This window comes from Nipponia nippon, unplaced genomic scaffold (assembly GCF_047370975.1).
Source record: "Nipponia nippon isolate SJK-2023a ecotype South Korea unplaced genomic scaffold, ASM4737097v1 scaffold_6, whole genome shotgun sequence".
NCBI lineage: Eukaryota > Metazoa > Chordata > Aves > Pelecaniformes > Threskiornithidae > Nipponia > Nipponia nippon.
This window is the reverse complement of record NW_028262380.1, coordinates 15,043,551-15,069,242: the sequence shown is the minus strand read 5'-3', so window position 1 is coordinate 15,069,242 and position 25,692 is coordinate 15,043,551. Positions and strand designations below refer to the sequence as shown.

The window sequence follows — 25,692 nt, the reverse complement described above, 5'->3', positions numbered from 1 at the left end:
AGGTTTTTGAGAGGAAGTGCGTCCATTAATATGCCTTTGATTGTTCACACTAACTTGTTAAAATGCTTAAAACAGAGAAAGGACTTACATAGTATGTGTGTACATGAATCTCACCTATGCGAAGCAGATAATACCGGCAGACATGAGGACCTAGAGGTAGAAATTGGTAGCACCAGAATACTGAAAACCTGACTGATGTTACTAGGTTTATTCCTCCAAACTGAGGTGAAATAATTCTGCAAGTAGATGCATGTCTACTGTGCAACATTAACTATGTAGCCAATCAACAAATGCAATCCATGTTTTATTCTATAAAAATTGAAATATTTCTATTGAAATATCCTATTGGAATGAAGGAAGCCAAAGATCATAAATTGAGACTTTCAGCTACTAGACAGCTATTCCCCGGGGTTATTGTCAGGCCAGCAGTATGCCAGTGCTATACAAAATAGTCCACTGCCTAAGTGGAAGGAAACACAAGTGACAAATATGGTCTTCAACTGAGCTTGTTATTATGGAGGTCAGAGTCCTTGGCTGATAGGAGAAATAGACCTTGCCAGAAGTGCCAGCAGTATATCTAGTAAGGGAATGTATTAAATAAGCATCGATGAAAAGTATGCTCATAGAGAAGCAAATGTTTTGCCTTTTTTATTGCTGAAATAAAGTGGGTAACGATTATTAAAAGATACTGTTTAATCTCTTTGGAGCCATCTTTCCAACTGTTAAGGTCTACAGGTATTTTGGAGTATTTCTGAATTTTCAGAATTTCAAGCATTTTAGTAGAAACAATGATTCTTATTTTGAATAAACAGCTCATCACATGGTACTCTAGAAGCTGTTGTGCGGATTCACTGCTCTGTTACCTGCTTGCCATCACTGAAAGGATGTAAAACAGGAGATGTGGTGGTGTGAAAGAGGAAAGTATCCCTTCTGTAAAGTATGATTTTGACAAGTCACATTTTACTGGCTCGGAAGGCCCTGCGTACACCTGAGCAGAGAGCTGTAGAGCAGTGCTAGTCACTGAGGTGTGCAGCACAGAGCGTGTTTATCTCTATAAGCGAAAAAGCTGTTGGCAGAGGAAGTTTACTAAAACCACTGACTTGTTGGATCCTGTTTCAGGTGGGATCCCATTTGTCCTCACTGGAGAGTTTTTCCAGCAGTCGCAGAGGCCGGCCGCCTTCATGATAGCTGGGACAGTCAACTGGCTCTCCAACTTCGCAGTCGGACTGCTCTTCCCTTTCATTCAGGTACTCAGCAGCCTTGATATTTGATATACTATGATGTAGCTGGTATAGTGTAGCATATGAAGTTTGAATAGTAATTTTCAGGTAATACTAAATGTCTTTTTATTGAGGCGTATGAAATTCCCACCATGTTTTTGATACAGTTCAATTCTGCTACCCACATATCTCCTTGTTTGAATGTCTTGGAGAAAATTGTCCTGCAAAAGAAAAAATACTGTAACTGTGGACAACTCTGTATGGCAAATTCCCCACAAGAGTGCTTTAGCGAGGAAGTCTGATGGCTGTGTCAAAAGTTCGTGGTCACTGATGATGATTGTCACTGCCTTTTTCTTCAGCCTTTAGGCCACCCATCTCCTGGTTTACCCTAGGCTTTGAGAATCCTTATTAGTCCCATTGGGGAATAGATCGTCTCCTCTCCTCCCTCTGTCTAAGCTTGGCTTCATGGCTCTCTTTTTTTCAATCTCTTCTGTCAGGCTTTTCTCTTCCTTAGCTGGTTCCTTCTTGCTGCAGCCTAGTTGCTGCATGGATGAATTTGTTCCTGTCCCAGCTTCCCCAGGCTCCTATAAGGTTTGCTTTGAGTGGATTGCATTATTTCCTTGGCTGAACTAGTCGCATGGAGGACAGAGACCAGTTTCATCAAGAGCTGTTTGACAACTGATGTTTGTATTCTAACAGGATAAGTTTATTTTCTAAAAAAGTAGAATTTAAATCTAAAACAAAAAATTAAAAAATGCAATTCAAAGTTCAACATAGAACAACATTTTTCCCCTCCAGTTCCTAAGAACACTTCATCATTGTTGTGTCGTTGTCTGGCAAAGGAGACTTCAAGCAGCTTCTTGTTCAAAACCACACTGAGGTCCTTTTCCTGACCATGAACCTCTCCCAAGGACAGTCCGCAGTCTCTGGAGTTCACACAGGAGCTGATTCTCTCTGTCAGGAGCTGAAGGACAGCTGATCAGTCCCCTGAGCAACCATGTCCAAACTCTTTAAAGAGCCATCCTGCTCCACTGATAACAGTTTAAGAGCGGAGCTCACAACTACAGCACAAAATAAAGAAGTCCTAATTGTTTTTTTTAAATGCACAGAAGAGAATACTAGGGGCAGGGGAAGGGCATAAAGGGGAGCAAGCCCTCCAGGTTACTTGTAGGTCCCCACAACCCTCAGAGCTATAAATCTTAAGAGCTTGTTTTAATGCTTACTGAAATCAATGAGTGTTTTTCATCACTTTCACAGTGCAGAGTAAGGAATTGCCAGCTTAGACATTTAAGGTGAGATGTTCAAAAGCAGGTAAAGACATAATTCTTTTCCCACTGAGGTCATTAGAACATCTACCAAATGCAGCGGAGAAAGAATTAGACAATTCCCTTGTGTTTTTGAAAACCTAACGTTAGTCATCAGCATCAGTATGGTCCAGGAGGCAGCCACGAGCTCATCCAGCAAGTGGATGCTTCTGTGGGGATTAATATCTGTTTCCCGAAGAAGATGGGGACTGACTGTTTAAGCAGCGTTGGGGATTGCCTTCCACCCTGGCTGCCCAGGCACTAGCGGTCCCACCGCCTGCCTCCATGGCGGCCGGGCAGGTGGCAGGGAACGAAGTCTCAAATCTAGGGGCATATAATCAGAATACTTTTATTTGTTATGTTAAATTTGTTAAATTATGTTAATTTGTTAAATTATCTGGAGACATTTAAGGAATAATCACATTTCTCCAGAATTGTGGTTTCTGCCTCCTGCACGAAACTGAGAAGTTACCTGAGCTCTGGCTGTCAGTTGGATCTGAAGTTATGCAACTCAGGGCTCTCCCTTCTTGTCCTGCTAATCCCACCTGACAGATCACCTGGTGGGAACTGTTTAAAAAGGCCCACAGTAAATTCGAATAAAAAGGCACACTACTTTCTCTAACTTTTCATATGCATACTGAAGCTTTTTGAGTGATTTAGTATGCATCCATATGAAGTTTGCTGCAGCCTTGGGGAATTTATCATTTTTTGTTGTAAAAATTTCCCAGTATGAGATTATGAAATTACCAGTTTAGTTTTAGTGAAGGTAAATTATATTTCCACCTTGCAGGGTTTTTGGTTTTCTCTTCTTTAAAAAGTAATAAAGAGAAAGAGCTTGGAGTTTGCACCTAAAGATGAAAGCAGTGTTACTCAGACTTTGATTTTTAAAGCTTTTTCACAAGATCAAACTATGATGTCTCCTCACTCCCTAACTTTCACTTTTTTCCTATTTTAGTCAATCTTATTCTCAAAATTCAGCTTGTGAGTCACCTGTTTCTTTACAGAAAGGCAATAGCCTCTCCTTAGCTCATTTTTGTAATTCTAAAACAGAAAAAAAAAATCTTCAAAATGCCTTCACAGAATGAATGCATAATCCCTTCTGTGTATTTAAATACTAATATGATTGCTTGAGAGACAACAGACACTTTTTTGATCATTGTTGTGCTTCTAGAAAATGCAGCAGATCATCTTGAGTGCCATTACGTGGCACATGTGGGACAGCTGGGGCATCGGGCTCAGCCAGCACGGGTTTATGAAAGAGAGGTCCTGCCTGACTAACCTGGTCTCCTTCTATGACAAGGTGACCTGCTTAGTGGATGAGGGGAAGGCTGTGGATGTTGTCTACTTCAACTTTAGTAAGGCCTTTGACACAGTCTCCCACAGCATTCTCCTGGAGAAGCTGGCTGCTTACGACTTGGATAAGCGCACTCTGCGCTGGGTTAAAAACTGGCTGGACGGCCGAGCCCAGAGAGTGGTGGTGAATGGAGTCAAATCCAGTTGGCGGCCGGTCACAATTGGTGCTCCCCAGGGCTCAGTGTTGGGGCCAGTCCTGTTCAGTATCTTCATTGATGATCTGGATGAGGGGATTGAGTGCACCCTCAGTAAGTTTGCAGATGACACCAAGTTGGGTAGAAGTGTTGATCTGCTGGAGGGCAGGAAGGCCCTACAGAGGGACCTGGGCAGGCTGGATCGTTGGGCCGGGGCCAACTGTATGAGATTCAACAAGGCTGAGTGCTGGGTCCTGCACTTGGGTCACAACCACCCCATGCAATGCTAAAGGCTTGGGGAGGAGTGGCTGGAGAGCTGCCTGGCAGAAAAGGACCTGGGGGTGTTGGTCGACAGCCGCCTGAACATGAGCCAGGAGTGTACTCAGGTGGCCAAGAGGGCCAATGGCATCCTGGCTTATATCAGGAATAGTGTGGCCAGCAGGACCAGGGAGGTGACAGTGCCCCTGTAGTCGTCACTGGTGAGGCCGCACCTTGAATCCTGTGTTCAGTTTTGGGCCCCTCACTACAAGAAGGACATCGAGGTGCTGGAGCACCAAAGAAGGTGCAATGAAGCTGGTGAAGGGTCTAGAGAATAAGTCTTATGAGGAGCGGCTGAGGGAGCTGGGGTTGTTTAGTCTGGAGAAGAGGAGGCTGAGGGGAGACCTTATTGCTCTCTACAACTACCTGAAAGGAGGTTGTAGCGAGGTGGGGGTCGGTCTCTTCTCCCTAGTAGCAAGCGATAGGATGAGAGGGAACGGCCTCAAGCTGTGCCAGGGGAGGTTTAGGTTGGATATTAGAAAAAACTTCTTCACCGAAAGGGTAGTCAGGCATTGGACCAGGCTGCCCAGGGAAGTGGTTGAGTCTCCATCCCTGGAGGTATTTAAAAAACGGGTAGACGTGGTGCTTGAGGACATGATTTAGTGGTGGACTTGGCAGTGCTGGGTTAACAGCTGGACTCAATGATCTTAAGGGTGTTTTCCAACCTTAACGATTCTATGATTCTATGAAATTATCCACAATGTTTGGAAAAAAAAAAATGTTAACTTTAGAGTTATTAAAAAAATCAACCAGTAGTTAGTTCTCCAAATGTCACCAATTAACTAGTTTGAATGCCTAGATTTTCTCCCCTCAACCATCTGTAGGTACATGTAATAGAATAAAACACTGGCTTGAGTCATACATTAAAATGTATGAATGAGACTGAAAAGCTAGTATACAAATTGATTTTTGACAAATTACAAAACATTTAAAATGTGGCTACTGTTCCAGCCCTCATCACTGCCTATTTGAGAAGTTTGTTTGTGCGAAGGATCAGAACTGAGGTTAAAATGACTACCGATACTGTGTTGAATTCACAAGTACACTTGATACTATGTGATTACTAGGAGGTTTCTGATAATAGGTGTCAAAAATGTGCCTTTTTAAAAATCTTTTTTTAGTGCAAAATACAGTAATTGCAGAAGCCTTATTGCATGGGATCTTAGAACATACAGAGGAATTATAAAAGATCTGGTTTTAGGTCTGAAGGCATTTCAGACTTGTGTTTAACATAGAGCTTGACCTTGTGAAATTTCAAACGTCACCTTGAGTGATGCTCAACAGTATCTCTTTCCCATTGCTGTCACTTGAGAATGAAGGCATGAGGCTTTTCTGAACAACGAGCTGTGAAGAGGCAAAGACAACTTTGATAACCAAGTAAGCCAGAGATGCCTGAAACAGTTCATAAAGAGATGGTGACCCCTCTTTTCAAAGCATTTTGGTGCTCCTACAGGTGCTAGAACTGGGTCATAATGCCCTGTTATTTGGATGCCAAATCTCCAAATTTTCATTCCTGCAAACTATCCATCAGTGAGTATTTGGAGTAAGTAAGAGAGCACTTCAGCCCTCTGCCCTCTCTTCTGACTTGCATATCTCATGTTTTTGCATGGCACTTGCATGTCAGGAGATGATAGCAGTCCGTAAACAACCTCCTGCTTCGCACCATGTGAGCGGTGGTGTAGGGACCTTCTCTTCAGAATGGAGCCACAGGATGTGACACAACATTCATTGAATCAACCGTGTAATAGTAAAAAAGTAATTTGGCCACTTGGGGAAGAATGCTTGAAGTTATAATAATGCTTGTGTAAGCCTGAAGGAATTAAAGTGCTTTATCTGAAATAATTACAACTTTAACACTTTCCATTTTACCTTTACATTATATACTATACTTCATATTTTTAATGCATTGTAATTGGATTTGAATCTTAAATTTTTGTGAGCTAACCAAAATAGCTGTTTAGAAAGATTCAAAATTTGTGTGAGCTGATGAAAAGCGTATTGAATATATTGTCATATCTAAATAAGTATGTTGTGTCCTTGTTCTTAGAGGCTTACGCAAACGCTTAATTCCAGCATTTGATTTAAAGGTGGCTTGCATTCATAAAGCTATCAACGTGTGTTCATAAGCCTTTGAAAGATCTGAACCTAAAATATCCAGTATTGGTTGTTCAATTCATGTCTGTTTTCTGTTATTCGTTACATTTTTCATTGTTTCAACATGTAGAGGTGAAAATGTTAGGTCTTTTCCTTGTGCATGTCTAATTTTTTCACTTTCCTAAAGGATTTATAAACCTTTTTTTTTATAAAAAAGTTTACATAAATGACTTAAATTTAAAAAAAAAAAGACAAGAAAAAAAAGATGTGCAGTTGTGCAGTGTGGTCTTCCACATAAATGAAATTGCTACACTAGACACCACACTATCTGGTCAAAATTTTTGAGGATTGATTCCTGCAAGTTCCTAAACTAAATTACAAAATTTATCTGATTTTCAGCTGTGTTGCTGAAGTTTCAGCAGAAATGCTCCAGGGTCAGCATCTCACAGAAAGCGTTTAATAGCTGGTTGGGTGAAGACTCAACTCAGCTAAACTCCCTCAAACACCAAATCTTTCCCCCTTGTTTGCTCTTTGTGATGACTCAGTTGCTATCGATAATTCAGGGCAGCAGCAGGGCTTGGCTCACAATTGTGGTAAATAATATTGATTCTTGCTTCAGCGATATACTGCAGTTTTGATGTACAGTGTTACAAATCATCCATTATTCCTATTGTGACTAATATCCTCTGAAAAATGTTCCAAAGCACCTTCTCGCTCGGAAGGCATATAAAAGCACAGCTGTTCTTTTTGATGTGTTCATAACAAATCAGTCTTTGAAAATATGACTCTTTAATATATGAAATTATTTTAGAAAATGAAAAGGAGACAAAACCACGTCTTCCAAAGGCTAGCAGTTCTCCTGTGACCTCCAAATAATATAGTTTCTTGAGGTCCAAAATAAGTTATTTCCATCATGAACATCCTGCATACAGATCGCCCAGGCAAGTTGTGTCGCTGCGCTTGCAGTGGGAGCATGAATGTGGTTTGGAATTCCCTCATAGACAGTCTGTTGTCTTTCTTCTTCAGAAAAAGCGCGAGGTGTTGTCCCTACTGAGAAAATTCACTTACTCATTTTAAAATAGCGTGCGTTGATGGAAATGGGCTTCTGATATTGCTTTATGATATTGACAGAGTATCTCAATGTATGAATGTGGCATGGCAAGCTCAGAGGATTAGTCATCTTCTCCATGTGTTCCTGGTGTAACTTCTGTTTCCTAAGGTTTAGCTTCTGGGGATGTAAGACACAGATTCTCTTGATGGTTTCTTTCTGAGAAAATTCAAAGCCAGCCGTAACACCTGGAGCAAACTGAGTGTCATAAAACAGACTCCAGGTATTTGCTTGTACTTGAAAAGAGTTTATGCTCAGTATGCAAACCTGTGAGTACTTAGCTTTATTTTTTTTGTGTGCAGAAAGCATGCTGAGAATGAGCTGCTGTAGTCATCCACAACAAATCATTCCATCATTTATTCATATCATCCCTTGGGAATGGGGATAATATTTTTTGTCTCAAATGAGCAGACATAACAAACCAAGAAAGTTTTTGGAGTGAAAGTGTTGGGCAATTGTGGATGTAATTATAGAAACATTCCAGCTGGAAGGGACTCCAGGGGGTCTCTGGTCCAGCCTCTTCCTCAGAGAGGGTCAGCTGTGGGATCAGACTGAGTTTCTTAGGACCTTGTCCAGTTGCGTCTTAAAAATCACTAAGATTTGGTACTTCTATGTTAGTTAGCTTTTAAATTCAGAGTACTCAGGAATCAAAACTGATGGTAGCTCAAATGCAGCCACAGTTTGGCCATTTCTGAGAATAGTTTTAATCTCAGTTTTAAAAATTGAATAGTATTCACTATCAATCCTGAGTTGAAATAAAACTCAGTAAAAATTCTGGAAGAGACATTGAGACGTCCTGCTGGTCATCAATGTATTTTATAGGGTAAATTATGACAAATGTTTCATCCTGTCTTAATAAATGGATGCTTTCTGGATGCTAACAGGTGAATCTGTTCTGCTCTCCCTCTCTGAAACTATATTTAGAAAATGGGGAACAGTCTGTGGGACAGAGGGTATCTGTTCATCTTGAGAGAAAAGGGAGATTAGATATAGATTCCGTCTTTAGAAGAAAGACAAAATCAAAATAGGACTATTTTAAGTTCCTGTACGATGTGAATTTTGTGAACTTTGTGCACATGTGAGAGAGAGTGCAAAATATTTGTAATAGTGAAGTAGAGAAGTTTGCCTTCAAGCTCTCCCATATTTCAGTATAACCAAGCAGCAGCCAAACGGTTCTTCCTGATGCGCAGATCTGCAGGTGTATGTGGGACGTTTCTCACCTTACGCTTTCCGGATCAGTGATAGCAGTGGTCTGCAGAAATTAATGTGAGGCAAGCAGTTTCTTTAGTTTCTTCTTGAGAAAAATACTAATGCCGTTTTGATGAGAGCACGAGTGTCAATGATGCTACTGTTATTTCCTGTAGGAGTCAGCCATTGTGAAGGTCTTTTCATGCTGGGGGTAAAACTAGCACTGTCCCCAACCAGGGGAGCACGAAGCCCACCTTCACTAAGACATACTTTACATGGAGATCTTCCTCGTCACTGGGGTCTCCTCTTTAAATGCCTCTGTTCTGTCTCTGTTCTAATCTCATTAACAGTGATATATAACTAAATCACAGCTCAGGATAACAAACCTGAATATGTCAGATTTTCAGGTTAAATCCACTAACTAGAATCAGTAGCACTGGCAGAATAATTAGTACTTAGTTCCATAATTTATTTTAGCCAATGGAACTTCTAAGGGGAAGAACATCATACATATTTTCAATTTTTTGTTGTTTTGGTAAGAGTGTAAGTTTTAGTGAATAATTCCAGGTATTTTAATAGGTGTAACATGTTCATCTGCATGGTTAGACTGAAGCATTCTTTTCAATAATTACATTGTAAGTATTTTATAAACCCTCCAGGTTGCTAAGAAGCTTAATACATGACATCAATTAGTCTTTGACTAGAATTCACAGAGATTTAAAAAAAGAAGCGAGCTTTTTACACAGGGAGCAAAAGCATACCTATTTGTAGGCAGCATAAAGGAGAATTTTGAAGGTCTCTTTGTGTTCTGTGTGCTTTCTTCCTAGCAATGTGCGGTTTTAATCTAGACTTGCACTTGCAGACCTTTTAAAATTAGACTAATTACAGCAGTGGTTCTGTGGCTTCTGTTTTTCCCAAGATAATAGATTATGTGGTTTAAGTTTACTGACTGTTGTTCCAACATGTAGAGCCTGTCAGGTATCAAATCTTAACTTTCTTTCCTGGAAAGTGACTTCGCACTATGAAAGCATGAATGTTTGTATAGTAGACATGAGAATAAGTATTCTTTCAGGTCAAAGTCAGTTAAGAGCATCTTCATCACTGTCGGTAGGAAGGGTGTTAGTCTGGAAAATATGCAAAGCTGTTTTCCTGCACAGAGCTTCTTGATTACTAAATATGGATACATTAGGCACAATATTAGTGCCTGTAGTTCCCTTTTTATATTAGCACTGTACAATCTCCAGCAGCGATGCTTTATCTCTCCCTACTTATCCACACCCCAAACCGGGCTGGGGTTGCATTTGCACCTAAACCTCTTCTGAGAAGAGGGTCTTGAAATGTGAGAAACTTAGATTTGCATCCCTGCTCATGTGGCAACAGTGTGTTGCACTTTCAACAGGGCACTTGGACCCAGCTTCACCGGTAGTAGTGTTTACTGGTCCAGTAGGACGTCCTTAGGAATCTTATTAATGTGATAAGGGCAGAGTTGCCAAATGCTAATATCATGCCTTGATGTGCAAGACTGAGCACAAAGTACTCAATGGTAGATGAGACCACACATTCAAAAAGTCAGGTGATGGCAGTGGTGGTGGGATACTCCTTTTAGTTGTGGTTATGTAGAAAGAATAAAGCACTTAAGAGACTGTAGTATGTATTTTTAAAAAGGGGATGCTATTTTATTGCTGCCTGCACCATGTCCAGCAGCCTGCCTGTTTGATCAGAGCTGAATAGTGATAGCAATTGGAGGTTCCAGCTCCTCAGCTGCACGTATCCCTGTCCCAGGTGGCTTTTGCTGCCTGTCAGATATGAGCGGAGCCTTGCTTTTCAGGCTTCTGCAACCCTTATGAAGCATAATAAAACCTTTTTGTCTGATTCCATTGGAATGAATGGATTCTTTTTATTGATTGCTCCAGTGAATTTGAAGTTTGCATTTAATGAGGTCCAGCACAAGGTCCTCTGCTGTAACTGAGCATCGCAAAGGAGTTAGTTCAGCTAACAGATGTAGCAGGGAGGTGCTTTGATACCCAAATTAGTTTAGAAAGTTTCCAGGCATGCCAGACCCACTTGCAGTTGCTTCCCCATTCTCTATTTATCTTGGGTCCAGGCCTGTTCTGTTCAGTGATTTCACCAGCAAGAAGGGTGATGAAGCAGAGAGAATGCATGTTATATTTTCAGGTAACTGCATCAAGAAGGATATTAGGAAACCTTTTAATCATGAGAATAGTGTAACTGTGTAATGATGTGTGGAGAAATTGTAGCTTGTCCATTACTGGAGATCTATATAAGACAGGCAGACAGATGTTTGTCAAGATCTGAGGCTGCCTTAGTAATGGGAATGGACTGGCTGGCATCTGTGTTCCTGGTTTTCTATGAGTTTATTGACATTTTGAAGCCTTTAGAGCAAGAAGTGTCTCTCATTAAGTGTACACACAGCATGTGACTCCTTTAAGGCTCCTTTAAGCTTTTTTGTTTGTTCCTGTGATACATCGCATGTCACTGCAAGAAGGGCTGCTGCAGGTTGTGGTGGCAGGAGAATCCAAACTCCAAAAAAAAAGTAGAAGACAACTGCAATTACTCCTCTCCTTGGAAATGGTGACGGCATAGTGGGAATACTATAATGATGCTTTGGGCTAAATAATCTTGAAAAATGCAGAAAAATTAAGAGGGAGAAATGGCAAAAATTGCAATGAACTTGGCGTGAAAGAAAGCAAACCTAAAAATATTCTGTCTGGATAAAAGATTTGAGAAAGGAAAGGCTAACCGTGAACAACTGAGGAGGGAGAAGAGATCACTTATTTTCTTCAGTTCAAAACGATCAGAAAGTGTTAAACTTCTCTGACACATCAGAGAAAACCTTGCGAATTTCAGAACAACTTGGTCAAGAATCAAGCATCCACGGAAATCTGAGGAATCTCTAACCTGAAGGCCTTCAAGGTCATATTAGTCATCCTTCTGTAAGCTTATTACTATTTCATATATGTCTTCTTTTATGGATAATGAGAGGAAACAGATCATTTTCCCTTTGGCAGCAGTGACTCTAAAAAAAAAAAAAAAAAGACCAGAGGAACCTATATATTCTTGTCTGGTTTAAGGTACAAGCCATCAAATATCACGTACTTACTTCTGCATTAGTATTTTCTAATTGCACTAGAATGTGTCTCATGTACAGTACGCAGTTACCACTGAAGGTTTCCAGTGGATTTCATACTTCTCAATCGGGTATTCAGTGATGAATTCTAAATCGCATCTATTTCTGTTTTAAATTTAACTGACTTCTGAACAGAACAGACCGGGGGGTTTGATATATTTTTAATTGTTGGCTGAAAAGTTCACGTGAATGTATTTCAAGCAGTGGAGTTTCAAACTCACAAACCATAAGCAGTTCTTCATCCCACAGGATACTTTTTCCAGTCCTTGATTTAATTAAGAACTTCTTAAACAGAAGAATAATGAATGGCTAAATAACACATAAAACAAATACGCTTGCTTGTCCATAAGCCTCCTGCGTTCTCTTTCTCACAGGTACATGTATAAGAAGAAACTATTTCCAAAGCACTCAGATGAACAAAACCCAAATCTTGTAAATGTGTACATACACAACTGGATACAGGCACACCCTTATTAACTTAGCCAGACTCAGAATTGTTACTTGTGGATATTGTTTGGCATCACCTCCCTAGATTTTCTGTTTTATTTTATGTTACTGGAAACAAAATCTGAGGTCTTGCCTGACTTTGCTGGAGCTTGCAGTTCAAAAATCTATTTTGATAGCTGGTAGAAATTGGTATGCTAAGGAGGTGCTGGAGTGTGCAGAACAGAGACACGTGGTAAATCAGAAATTAGAGCATATGTATATGTGGAAATAGCTGCAATGAGCTGAAGCAGGCAGGGGGGACAACAAACTTACAGCAGCAGCAAAGCACAATCTAAAAGGCTTGAAAACCTCTGGTGCAATAGAATAGGCATGTGTTAAGCTGTTATTCTTCAGTAAGTTTGCAGGGACAGACTTCTGTATTCCGATGGTGTAGCAGAACCTTAAATTACGTGTTATCTAGAAAAAGGTGCTGTTTATTTTTTGTAATGCATTATGCAAATACAAAGAATTACTAAGCATTAATAATTAGCTAATAATTTTATGGCATGTTATTTTCATTACATGCTGATGCATTCTTATTTCATATTTCAGTTTCTTCCATTAGATTGTTATAAAGCATTTAAAGACTACATGGTAAATTAGTATTATACTGCAAGACAACATAGCAGATTTCTCCAGAAGTTTTCTGTCGTAATAATTTCTCTTTCTACAAGACTGTGCAGAGTCTTTTTTTGGTGTCAAAGTCATGGTGTATATTCAGTGTGTATTCAAGAAATACTTAAATTGCTATTTATTTTATTGAAATGGGAATCTTAGCATGGATATACTAAACTACATTGTAGAATAACATGCTTTCCCTCCCCAGTAACACTGGAAGCAGATGTAAGCCAGAGAACGAATAAGGAAACTAGTCATTTTTATCTGCTGTGGATATTCTTGGGGTTTTGTGCCTGGTTCTGTAAACATCTCTTGTGTTACCTTTGCCTGCTGCTCACCCCGTTGCCCCATGCGTATCCCCCTCTCCCTGGGTTATGGTGATAGCAGCTTATGTTTGCCTCTGTTTTGTACCCTTCTTTGCTAGTCCCTGTGCCATCCTCACTCAACTGGCCTTCAGTCTGATGAGTGTGCTTTAGCAGGGGGATACCTCTGCCTGGCTGCTTCATCTCAGTAACCTTTGGCACTGTGGGACTACACATCTGCAGGAAAGAAAGAGAGTTTTGAAATCATTAGAAGTGTTGGGGATGTGATCGATGGAGGTCTTCAAATCTCTCTGCATGGTTGTACTAGAAAATGATGTAGCTCCCTATCGAAATGACAAAGAACTGAATTGCTGCTATGGTTTCCTAGGAAAAAGAAAAGACTTAAATGAGGTTCTTTTAGAAATGGGAGGAACCTCTTCTTCATCTTGCCAGGCCTAGATACAGTTCCTGAGGACTGCAGGGATTTTTTCCCTCTTTTACTTCTGCCACGGGAGAAACTTGTGTTATCCCAAAATGGGCTACAAAGGCATCATTCTCTTACAGCATTTTTGCAGCGAGACTGAGGCGACAGTAGTAATAAACTGCAAGATGTTTCACAGCTCTCTGGCAGAGCAATAGAGTAGAATATCTCATTTTTTCAGGGACTCATAAATGTCACTGTGCAGTTTGAATGTTTTGTCCAGTTATAAAGAAAACAGCTTGATTTTACAAAGTTGTAATAGTTATGTCTATCCTCCATGATCTATTTTTCTGCATTGTTTCCCTCTAACTGGAAATTGGGGCATGTTGATAAAGCAGATATGTATTGTGCTATACGTTCCAGAGATGAACACTCAGACCTTAGCGAAGACGTGCGTAAAAAGCTTAATTTATAGATAGATAGGTGCCTGGCTCTTCAGGCTGGGGAGGCAAGGGACTGACAGGAATGACCTCTGTAATTCCTGTCTGGTTCACTGGCAATGGAAAATTAGGTGCTTTTTATGATGGATGAACAATTCACTCGATTTGGGGCAGGCTTCAATGATATCTGAGAAATTGATGGAAAGTTTAGGGGCTGTCCTGTTGCACCCCATCAATGTCCCTCCCATAATGGTGTGTGTTTTCACAAGAGGGTTTCGCTGACAAGGTGATAGCACCTTCTGAGCCATAGCAAACATGAGGAAAACCTTTAAAATAACTAAAAAATCCTATTAATATCTTTGTTCTCAAAAAATTAAAACAATGAACAGTGTAAGAGCCTGAGCAAAGAAGGATAGGAAGCAGATTATATAGTAAATAGAGAGTGTGTGACAAAAGATCAATTTTAATTATTTATTATGTAGAGCTGCCTATATCCTCTGTAGTTGTGGCTGGGAAACACCTTTTCAATGAAGAAATCCTTGGCGTTGAGTGCTGATGTTTGCCTAACCTTTCTGCATAAGGGCAATAAAATGAGGACATAGCTGTAGATGTGCAGCTCATTGCAGCCCGTTGTAGTCGGACTATGCCCAGTTTCTGAGCTGGTGGATAGAGGTCCAATTCTTGTGCCCTGGCGTAGGAGGTCAGGGTTGGTGCTTTGGTTGACAGATGTTGATGCCGAGAGGCAGAGGCAGATGCTGAGATGACAGGAAAAGAGAACAAATAGCTGGGTGGACATCATGTCCCCTGAATAGTGAGTGCTTTTACTAGCTGGGTTTTTAAGTGAGGAGCTCAGAGACAGTACTCTGACTTCTCATGTGTCTTCTTCATATGAGCTTTTTACTTACATTAGGGTAGAAGGCATCTGAAAGAAGTAAAGTAAAAATTGTCACTAGCTCGAAATTTGGTAAACTTTGATTTTGTTTTAATTTTAGACTAGTTAAAGTGTCTTGAAAAATAACCTGCTTGGATCTGTGATCCAGATGGAGCTCAGTATCACATGGGATACAGGTGCTACAAGGCTTATAGCCTTAGTTCAGATTGCTTAGTAGTATGATGCAAAGACCTATATGTGTGTTTATTTTCCTCCTTTCAGAAACTAATTTATTTCTGCCTGTGGAGTAATACTTCTGAATCATTATATTTGTTACTGGAGGCTCTTCTGCACGTCTACTCTGTTTCTTCCTTATTTTTTCACTTGAGATTTTCCTTCTCATGTATCAAGATTCATTTACCCAGTAAGATTGTCTTTTGGTTTTCCTTATTATTTCCTTACTGTGTAATAATACCTCTTGACTCTTTCTATTACACAGTACAAGAATTTCAATAACAAAGCTGTACACAGAAGCCTATACATAGATTCCCTCTTCCAAGCTATTTCAAGCTTTTGCAAATACATCTGATGTTTAAAGTAACTACAGTGCACCTGTATTAAGGGAAATGGCTAAAGTTTCCCTCAAAGATGAGAAAATGAAATGTAAGTTATCAGGTGGTTAGATATCAGAAAAAATACTCTTAATTAGAAACAACCCACTTCAAGTATAAAATACAAGGATCTGTTAACTTTTTTATGGGGAGGTAGTGAATGTGTGAAGGTTGGGGTTGAAATTGCAGTTCATGTCTGAAAATGTCTGTATTTTTTACTTAGGAAATATGTTTCATACATTATATTTTAGTACTCTGTCCTTCTTCATTGTGCTGCACCTTCAGCAGAACCTTAAATTATGTCTGAAACTGAAGAAGGACAAGGGGTACAGGACACAAACTCTCTCATCCATTTGTTTCAGTGGGTTATATTAATTTGAAGCAAAGTCAAGTCAAATGTCTACATGAATAACTGTTCTGCTGCTGATCATTTTAGTAAGACATCTAACCATTATCATTTGACCTTATCACTTCAAAATCCAGTTTGACCCCCATCTCATGACTCTAGTCTTCATGGCAACTTCCAAATGCAAGCACCCATTGCCAGTGCCAAGGGGCTGTGACATTGCAAGTTGAGAATTTAGAATCACATTTTGGCATTTGCTGGGAAGAGCCAAAAGTCCTGTTTTAAAAATATTAATTTGTTAAGCTTGCTAAATCTGATCCAGATTTTGTTCATTTGCTCATTTATTTTTCTGTATCTGCCCTAGAGTATCTATTTTCCTGTTTTCAGTATCACAGTCCTGCTTAGAATTTAATCTTTGCTACAGAATGAGTTAAGTCAGTAAGTAGCCGTCATTAAATAGCACGTGAGGATGTTCTACTCAACTACTTTTATATTTTTCCAGACTACGGTGTTCACAGCATGCAAGCTATTAGCAGGAAGACTGTTCACAGCTAGCAGACTTTAGAAGTGGCAAATTGTTAATTTTTTTTTAGTCAAAACCAGAAATCTGATCATTTCAATGCCAGGTTTTTTATTTGTTTCAGTTTACTTTTTAGCTTGAAAAAATGAGCTCTTTTGTTCATTCATTCTGGGCACTTTAAGTCTGTTCATAGTGGTAAAAATTAAATATTCTTTACCATTTTATTTAAAGAGAGGTGGAGGAAATGCCTGTACATTCTGCCTAAAGTGTATAGCAGCCCTAGACAAGCTAGGAATGTGTTTGTTAACCTCTTTGCTTAAGAAAATGTGGCTGGGCTGCACCTACTTATTCATACACCTCGCTTACGCAGCTACATCGCATCCTCAAAGTCAGCTTTGACTGCTTGCCACACCTGGGATCTGATTTGGGGGAATTGCCCGAGTCCTTCGGCTTTGATTCTTTTTGTAGTAATTGCATGCGTGTCTTGGGTGAATCATTTCCCGGTTTCCCTTTTTTTTGACAAATACAGAGCCTTGATCGGCTGCAGAAAAGAGAAGATAAAAATGAGTAATTCAACATTCAGCTGGCAGGACATTTTCAGAAATGCTGTGTTTTAAATAGCCTCCTTAGAAAGCTAAGGTATGAAAATAGAAGGTGATGAGTTTAAAAGTTTATGCTTAACTTTTAAATATCCTATATAGCAATAGCCCTCACTAGCCTTGAAAAATCCAATGTAAATCCTGCTTTGGAGAGGTTTTATTAGCCTGCTGACTAACTTGGAACAGGCTATGGGTATCCAAGGTGCTTTCCTCGGGAGATTGCATCAGTAAGTGTGTCTGCTGTTCTCTTGCCCTCCCCTGTGCCCCTGGGAGGGAGGTGACCTTCAGGAACCCACAGAAGCCCTGGCCTTTCAAGGACCTGCGCCTGTGTATCTGACCTTGACTCTGAACTAATATCTATAAGCCTATCAAGAGAGAGAGCCGTTGTTGTTTAGGAAACCACCTGAAACTTTGGGCAGCTTTGAACCTTGGGTGTTCATGCAGGAAGGCGTACTGAAGAAATGTTAGGGGAGAAAAACTACAAAGCACGGACTGTTCTAGTGCTTTGTTCTCTCTTCCTTCCTAACCTTGTGGTTTCTAACCTTGTATGTAAAAGCCTGGCTTCAAGTATTGCTGAAGAAATGTATTCCTAGCTCTGCAAGCCTGTCTGGTGTTGGAGGAGGAGAAGCACCTTGGTGAAGGTGGCACCTGAGCAGTACGTGCCGGCAGGCTGAAGAGACTTGCCTGAATGGATGTGGCGGGGGGTACGGATGGGGCTGGCTCAGTGCCTCCTGCGTGGCCACAGTTGATGCTGCTGCTACTGCTAGGAGCCGAGTGTAAGGAAGTAACCCATCCTTACGTGGGAAGGCTGAGAAGTAACAGAGACTGCATACTTTCCTTGAGTTTATTCTGTATTTAGTTAGAATTTCCATTCAGAATTGGCTTGCTTTTGCTTCTTCCCCCACCCTTCCCTTCCTCTTTTAACCCTCCCCTCCAGCTGTTTGGATATGGTATTTTTTATTACGAGTCAAATTACTCTTCAGGTGGATAAAAGTATTCAGTTTTTGAACACTGAGGCATCTGTCCCATGTAGTTAGTGAAATAATGTCACAAAGTATAGAAAAGTATTTACCTTCTCAAATTTTATCCTATATGTTGTCATTATTCTTGTATCATTGAGAATGCACATGTCAGTAAAGGATCTTGAGACCATGTCCGTTTGGCCAAATACGCAGTATTGCAGAGTATCTGTGCTTTGCTACCGAAGACTTTAATTGAAGTTCTTCCTCAGTGTTTTGCTCCCACCCCAGGCGAAGATAAGCAAAACTCTGTGTTTTCAGTTCTAGAGTGGCAGCTGCACAGTCTCAATAGATGTCTTGTCTCTAGCAAGTTGGAAGGAGTAAAACAACAAAGAGAGACTATGGATTTGGAGATTACAAATGTCAAAAAGTAAATGAGAGATACAGGCTTCATAGGCATAATATAAATAATATATAATATACTATAATATAATATAAATAAGAAAAAGTATAGTAATTTCATGGAACAAAGACACAGATCCATTTTCCTGTCAGATCTGTCTGTCAGTACCTTTTCTGTAGTAGCCATCATTCAATAAGTCAGCATTTACCCTTTTCCCAGCATATTATCCTGCCTTCTGGATCCCTTCATGGGCACATCAGGTATGCTGTGGCGAGTCTATTAATTGTTCCACCCCTCAGATCTTTCCTCTGGCACCAGGCAATTCAGAATACATCAGAAACGGACGAAAATGAATTAAACATCTAGGCTGATCTGTATTCCACCCATGTCTTACTAAGGGTTTCTGTTGAGTTAGAATTTGGGATTTAACATTTTCCTTCCACTTTATCCTGTACTTCTGTCCTACATCCTTTATCAGTGTGTGGAGCAGGTAGAAGGTTTTGTGCTTATAACAAGTAATTTAATTCACATGTGATATTCTTCTGTGCCAAATGCAGGCTTGGATGATATGAGGTGAAGTCTGAATGAGTTACAAAAGGCTTATGAATATGAGTGTTTGTCTTTCCTGTGAGGGTAAAATAATAACCAGCTTTAAGAAAGTATTATGACTGAAGACTGGCTGGTGAGAAAAGGGCATTTTGTGATCACCTTGCAGTGTTCCTGTCTGGGAATTAGGGAATTTGTTGTGCTAATCCTGCTGAACGCAAGGAGTGCAAAGTCTTGGTCTCTTCCCACAATCCCATTTGTAGGGTTTATAAGAAAATTTAATTTTTAACTTGTTCTGTGTGGAACTTCAGTTGGAGGTCCTTGAGGGCTACTTCTAAAGGGATCTGCACAAATTAAGGGGAGCAAGCTTATTACCAATAAATGTAAATACATAATGTAAAATAATTGCAAATAAAATATGCACTCATGAGAGCATTTAGTTCAATTAGAAAAGGTTTAAGCTTTAGATCATGGACAGCAAAGAAATAAACAGGAATAAGAAAGTGGGGCAAAGTTGTGGCTGCACCACCAAGAGACACAGGTAACTTGTGGCACCTGATTGCCAGGCTTATTCATACTAGGCATTAATGGTTCATTTTCGTCACGGAGAAGATTTAGTTCAATGACGATTTTTAAAAGGGGAAAACATGATTCCAGATTGGAGCTCTACCATTCGGCTGAACAACAGTTTCAAATGCAGAAGATGCAGATTCAAAATTTGAATTCTTAACATGACAGGATGATTTATGAGGCACTGTGAAGTTATTTTTTCCTGTCTACTAAATCCATTTGCTTCTGTCTCTGTATAAGCTTGAAAGTCATATCTGTTCCCATGCCAGAATATTTCCCCCCCCCCCATCACCTGTGCTCTTTGGCTTATGATTGTCAGGTTGCTCAGGAGTTTGTGCTTCTAAGATTTAACAAAAAAAGCATTGATGATTTCAAGAGTCCGTAGTCAATGTCAGAGGATGTACTTTCCAGCTTTTCCTATCACAGACAGGAGTGGAAGGGCTGAACTAGGTAATGAATTATCCATGGAAAACATTGTGACTAGGCAGGCTGGCAATCAGCCATGGTATTAAAAAGCAGCTGCAGAAAAGGGTTTTTTCTTTTTTTGTTTCTAGTTCCACACATGAATTTGTGTTCTTCTTCCATGCCATATATGATGTATAAGTGAATAATAATAATAAGTGAAATATAAAACTAATCCTAGGAATTGCGTACACCCTGAGCCCCCAAAGCAGGGAGCTTAACCAGCCTGCAGTGTCAGACTGGTCTAACTAACGATGATGAGAGTGTTTTAGAAAAATGTGGAAAGTCAGGGTTACATTATTGTCTAGCTCTGTCTTAATTGTTTCAGACACATACCTTTAATGGCAATTGTAAATATGTATATATAGGAAGCCACATCTGCTTCCTCCGTCCTGAGCGATTTTCCCTGGGGTAACCTCTGCCTTGCAACACCTGGGGTGATGTGTGAGGGGTCCAGCTTTCCTCATATTTGCTCTTCATGACCTCACACAAGGCACCACAGAAAGGTTGTCTTATTTTTGGAGCCGAAGATACCCCTTTTGGTTTAATTCAGCCTTGTTAATAAAAACAAGTCAAAAATCGGACATTTGTTTTCAGGACACAGAGTGAGGTAAATCAAGTAGAGGAGGAAGGGAGGTTTCCTCAAAGGCTGGCAGGTTTTCCTGGAGCCGCGGTACCAAACTTCTTCCTAGTTCAACAAAGCGCAGCTGGCCATATTGTAATTATCAAATGTTTTTCAAACCTGTACTATCGAAACGTAACTGAAAGCTACTAAATGACTGAATAATCACCAGGCAACAAATACTTACGTTTTAGTGAAGTGCAACTCCTGCTAGTTGGTTGAGCCTTTGTAATCAGTTTATAAATTAACTTCTTTGTGTCTATACTCTTTTTTTTGCAGTGAAGTAAAATCCAAAACATTCAAATATGGCCTGTACTTTGTTTTCAGTTAATTCTTACACTAGTGTCTAGCATGAAAGAAGTGCATTTTATGGACTTTTTCCTGCTGTAAGCTCCCGTAACCTTAGCAATAATACAAATGTCTGTCATTTGTGTTTTTTTCCTTGTTTATTTTGCAAATCTCAAAGCTTGTAACTAGTGTCATGCAGATGCCGCTGGCTATGGCAGGTTTCCCATGTGTTGTGTACAGGTGCACGGCATTGCAAAAGCATGCCTCATTTTTTGTACCTAGAAATTGCGAGGCAGTATGCAAAGCAACCCAGAGAAACATCTGCCTCATATCCAGAAATACCACAGCAGTGCGAGGCTCAGTTAAGCCGTGCACGTTGCAGGAGCCCTGCTGTCGCCTGCTCGCCGCACGCCGTGGCGCCTGAACTCAGCCTGGTGTCTCCCAGCGTCGCCCAGATTGCAGATCTGCGTGCCTCTGCCAGGAACCTGCTTTTCCACCGATGGGCCACAGGCAGTGTTGGAAGAACTAAAAATTCATGCATTTTTATGAACTTCTAAGCACTCTGACTTGCAATGAATGCCAGCACTTACTGTACTTGGTTAAAAATTTTTCCGTAACACCCATTTTTTCTTTCAAACCATTCCTGATGTTGCTTTTCTTCTGGCTTTTGTCCCTTTTATAATGACCTTGTGCTTCGTTTTCTATTTGCAGAGTGGTTTACAGACCTACTGCTTCCTAGTGTTTGCTGCCATCTGCTTTGCTGGAGCTACCTACCTGTTTTTTGTCCTGCCTGAAACAAAAAATAAGACATTTAATGAGATCAGCGAGGCATTTGCCAAAAGGAATAAAGTATCTTTAGAAATGCAACAAATGAACCACTACCCAGGGGAGAGGAAATCAAGTGCAGAACAAGAATCAAACTTCACATCTTCGGTGGACAACGGTGAAACCAAAAAAGGGATTGTGTAAACACAGGATACTCTTTCGGGGGACGGGGAAAACATGTGCTTTTCATTCAGTACATTTATAGCAATGCACAACTTGTATTATGTGACAGCATGAACTGCTTCCCCCTTGAATATGTTTTAAGAGAGTACAAGTGAATTCTAGGGTGATGGTTGAGGAAATGAGGAAATGAGAGGCAGGAGTAGTGGCAGCTGCTTAAATAAATAAGAGCCGGAGTTTTCTTGGGCACCTGTGAAATAGGTGCTGTGGTGAGTGGGGTGGGGAATATGGACTTGGAGAAGCAAAGTGGCAGTGGGAAGCAGGGGTTGTGAGCAGCAGCTGGCTGAGCACCCCTGTGTGCTCACAGGGAGGGGTGTGTGTGCAGTCACTGAGGAGGAGGAGGAGGCAGGGAACAGAGAAGAGATCCCAGCAGGGGTCTGCTAAGAATCGATGCAAGAGAACCTGAAATGGTACCAGCTCGCGTTTCTCCACGTTTTCCAATATGTCATTAAAGTTGCAGGTGAGAACTGAGGACTTGAAAGAAGACTCATGACATGCCCCCAGCCTCCCATTCCTTTTCCAGCTGTTCTGACTTTCAGTTGCTTCGTCTCAACATCTCCCAGCTTCTCATAAATGGGGAGCTCTGGGTCCTGATGGGTTTCCTTGTTGCTCTTGTAAATCCTGATCAACTAGTAATAGAGTTGCCTCTAGTTTCTGGGTTTGCTGGCACTGCAAACATATTTCTGTGGATATATATTTTTAATTTTATTTTTTAAGAACAGCTATAGAAGCTTTAATATGAAAAGAAAACTAAACCTCATAGTGAAGTGAGTGAACTCTGATGGTACGTGTAGGGTGTAGCATAAAAAAAAAAATCAAACACGAAGTTTTCCAGGGGTTGGGTTTTTTGATTGTTTTTTTTTTGCTTTTCTTTTCAAGTTCCTTTTAAAACAAGTCTTAGGAGCCAAAATTTCCCTGAGACCCAGTAAATGTCGTTTCTTAACACTCAGATCTCCAAAGGAATTTGAGTGCCTATTTCTTATTTAAACACTAATTTTCATTTGGGCATTAGATTCTGAAGCTCCAGACCTAGTTCACATTAATAAGTTTCGAAGTTATTTAATGCTTTGTAAAACTGTCCTCAAAGTCTGTTTCATTTCGTGACAGAAAAACTCAGCAGGCTGTCGGGGGTCAGGTTATCTATTCCCTTCCACATCGGATTTTTTTTTTATGAACATCATCTTTCCAGTTTGTAATTTTAATACTTTTTCTTGATCCTTCTAGGTACCTGGATGCTGAGGGGGTAATATGCACTTTTAAATTAAGTAGTTAGCTGTTTTATATGAAAAGTCAGTAAGTCTTAGAGCTGCTCTCAGTTAGGAGTCAGGCACAAGAAGCAAGTGAAGCATTTAGGTAGAGCCAGCTGCTTCCACAGGTTATATCTGCTAATCCAGAAGTTCATAGATTTGGGGGGATTTTGAAAAAAATATATAAATTCATATTCATATATATGAATATATTCCAAATATAGAAATATATGAATATGTATATTCATACATGTATACACAATGGAGAATTGCTTTCCAATACTTGTTTTTTTCAGATTTCCCCAAGTGATAAGCTGTTTATTGTTTTGTTTTACACTGTAAATTATACTGTAAATCAAAATCAGAGATCCTAATGTTCAACTATTACTACTAAATGATGTATATGGTTTTATACTGTGATTTATTTATGTATGGTGTATTTACTGCACACACTGAAAGCTGATCTAATAGTGCAATTTCATTACTGGGTAATAGAACAAAAATTGATCTGAGCCTTTATGCCAGGATTATGCTGTTTTACTGGGGTAGAGGTACAGCAACAAGTAAGAAAATGAAAATATGTATGAGCAAGAGAATTAAGAATGAAAAATCAGATTTATTATATTGGTGCTACTGTTAAGAAACAGAGTGAATCGGGATTATACCAACTCATAACCATATATAGAAGCTAATCAAATACTATGGAGAATACTGAAGAAAGATGTCTTCTAATAACCACTTGTAAAATTATATATACAGCAAATGAACGTGTCATCTTTCAGTGGCTTTAGTTGCCTGTTCCATGGGTTACATGAGGCTTCCTAAGTGAATGGCTTTGTAAAAAATGAGCTTGAATGCCACCCCTCCAGAAAATTTCAGGAAGAAATTCTTCTTCTTCTGCCTGCAGGGCAAGACTGGCAACTTCAGACCCTCTCACTCAGATTGAGAATTCCCTTACATTGCAGTTAGGGCTAACTAACATGGTATGATGTGATCTGATGTGATCTGATTTGAGCCAAGGTGGCAGGATTGGAAACCATTATTATTATTAGAATTAGGAGAATTTAGCACTTAGTGCTTTTCATTAATGTACATTACAGGCATTACATGTTGATAATGTTGCCATTGGATAGCTTCAATAAAATATCCTGTTGGCCTGATATGGCAGTTGTATTGGACTTCTGCAATAAGATAAAATCGTCTTACAGTTGCATTTGGAGCCCAGCTCTGAATGTGTTGGTAAAGAGATGGTTCAACAGAATTTCCTATCACAGCTCAGGGGCTTGTACAGGTTTAACAACAGGGGGTTGTGTTTTCCTCTTCTGCAACCCCGTTTGTCCATCTCTTGCCCTACTTGAGACAGGCACACTCCAGATACGCACTTTCTGTCCACAAAGAGAGCTGCTACATGCTGAGCACGCCGTGGCACAGCGGTAGCACATCTCGCCAGCAGCTTGCTCCAGCCCGTGGTACAGCTTAAAAGCAATTCCAGTCACCAGACGTGTAGGTGTGCAGGTGCTTTGCTCGCTGGCCAGGGAAGGTGGCTGCAGTCTCCTCTGCCTTGGGTTATGGAAGTTTCTGAGGAAACTTTCAGATGTGCCGGTACTGCATTAACTTTCTCATCTCTGACCCTAACGAGAGTTTTGTGTTTTTCTTCAAGTTGTTCCATAATGTTTTTTTCTGTTGTTATGCTGCTATAGCTTCTCCAGCAATGAGAGGACAAAGTGGAAAATATCAGCAATTTATCATTTGGTTTTCTTGTTGAATGTATCAAATTATCTACAGCCCATGTGTTTGTCAGTGAGTGTTGCGTGGTGCCACGTTCTCTTTTCCTGTCTGTGACGTTGGGATGAGGTACTGTGAGATGGTGTTTGTACGACTACCAGAAGTGGATTGCGTGTGTGTGATCAACTATGTCCGTGCACAATGATTGCAAAATAAACCTTTGGAACTAAACTAAAGTGGTGCACGTTTTGTTCTGGGTACATCTGAGTATCTACAGCTGTACAAGTTTCATTGTACGATTCCCTGGGTTTTTGTATGTCCCAGTACAAGACTGTACACTCCTACGTCTGGATAACCTGGGTCATTTTGGACTCTACAGTTGGGTGGCTGGGAGTTATGGGGAAAAAAATCTTCTCTGTGTATTTTTTTGAGCGTTATTTACATTTTGCTTCTCAAATCAGATTCCACACTTCATTCTTTCGTATATTTATATTGGGATTTAGAAATAAAAATACAGACATCAGTGAGAGGTAAGTGATTAAAACTGGCTAGTAGTAGTAGTAATAACTGTATAAGAATTGTTGCATCTGGTGAGGCTTTTTTGCAGAAAGCTGTCGTTTATAATGGATGACTTTGAGTTGCTAAAGCTCTACTTTCTGATGAGAAATTCAGTCAAATGACTTTTTCTGCTACAAAGATATGCAAAACCTGAGATCTGAAATATGTATAAAAAATTGCATTTCATCAGGTTCTGAAGCCAATTTTCACTCCACAAGGATCTGCT

The 25,692-nt window shown here is 40.1% G+C and overlaps 1 protein-coding gene across 2 annotated transcripts in view; it reads left to right on the top strand.

Moving 5' to 3' along the window:
- Positions 1–25,097, top strand: part of SLC2A9 (solute carrier family 2 member 9) — a 138,241-nt gene extending 113,144 nt beyond the window's left edge. For both annotated transcript variants that reach the window (XM_009471115.2, XM_087736551.1), the window contains 2 exons: positions 1,120–1,247; positions 21,643–25,097. In XM_009471115.2, coding sequence (XP_009469390.1) covers positions 1,120–1,247; positions 21,643–21,900 — 386 coding nt within the window. In that variant the 3' untranslated portion in view covers positions 21,901–25,097. The remainder of the gene's footprint in view (positions 1–1,119; positions 1,248–21,642) is intronic.
- Positions 25,098–25,692: the final 595 nt, after the last annotated feature.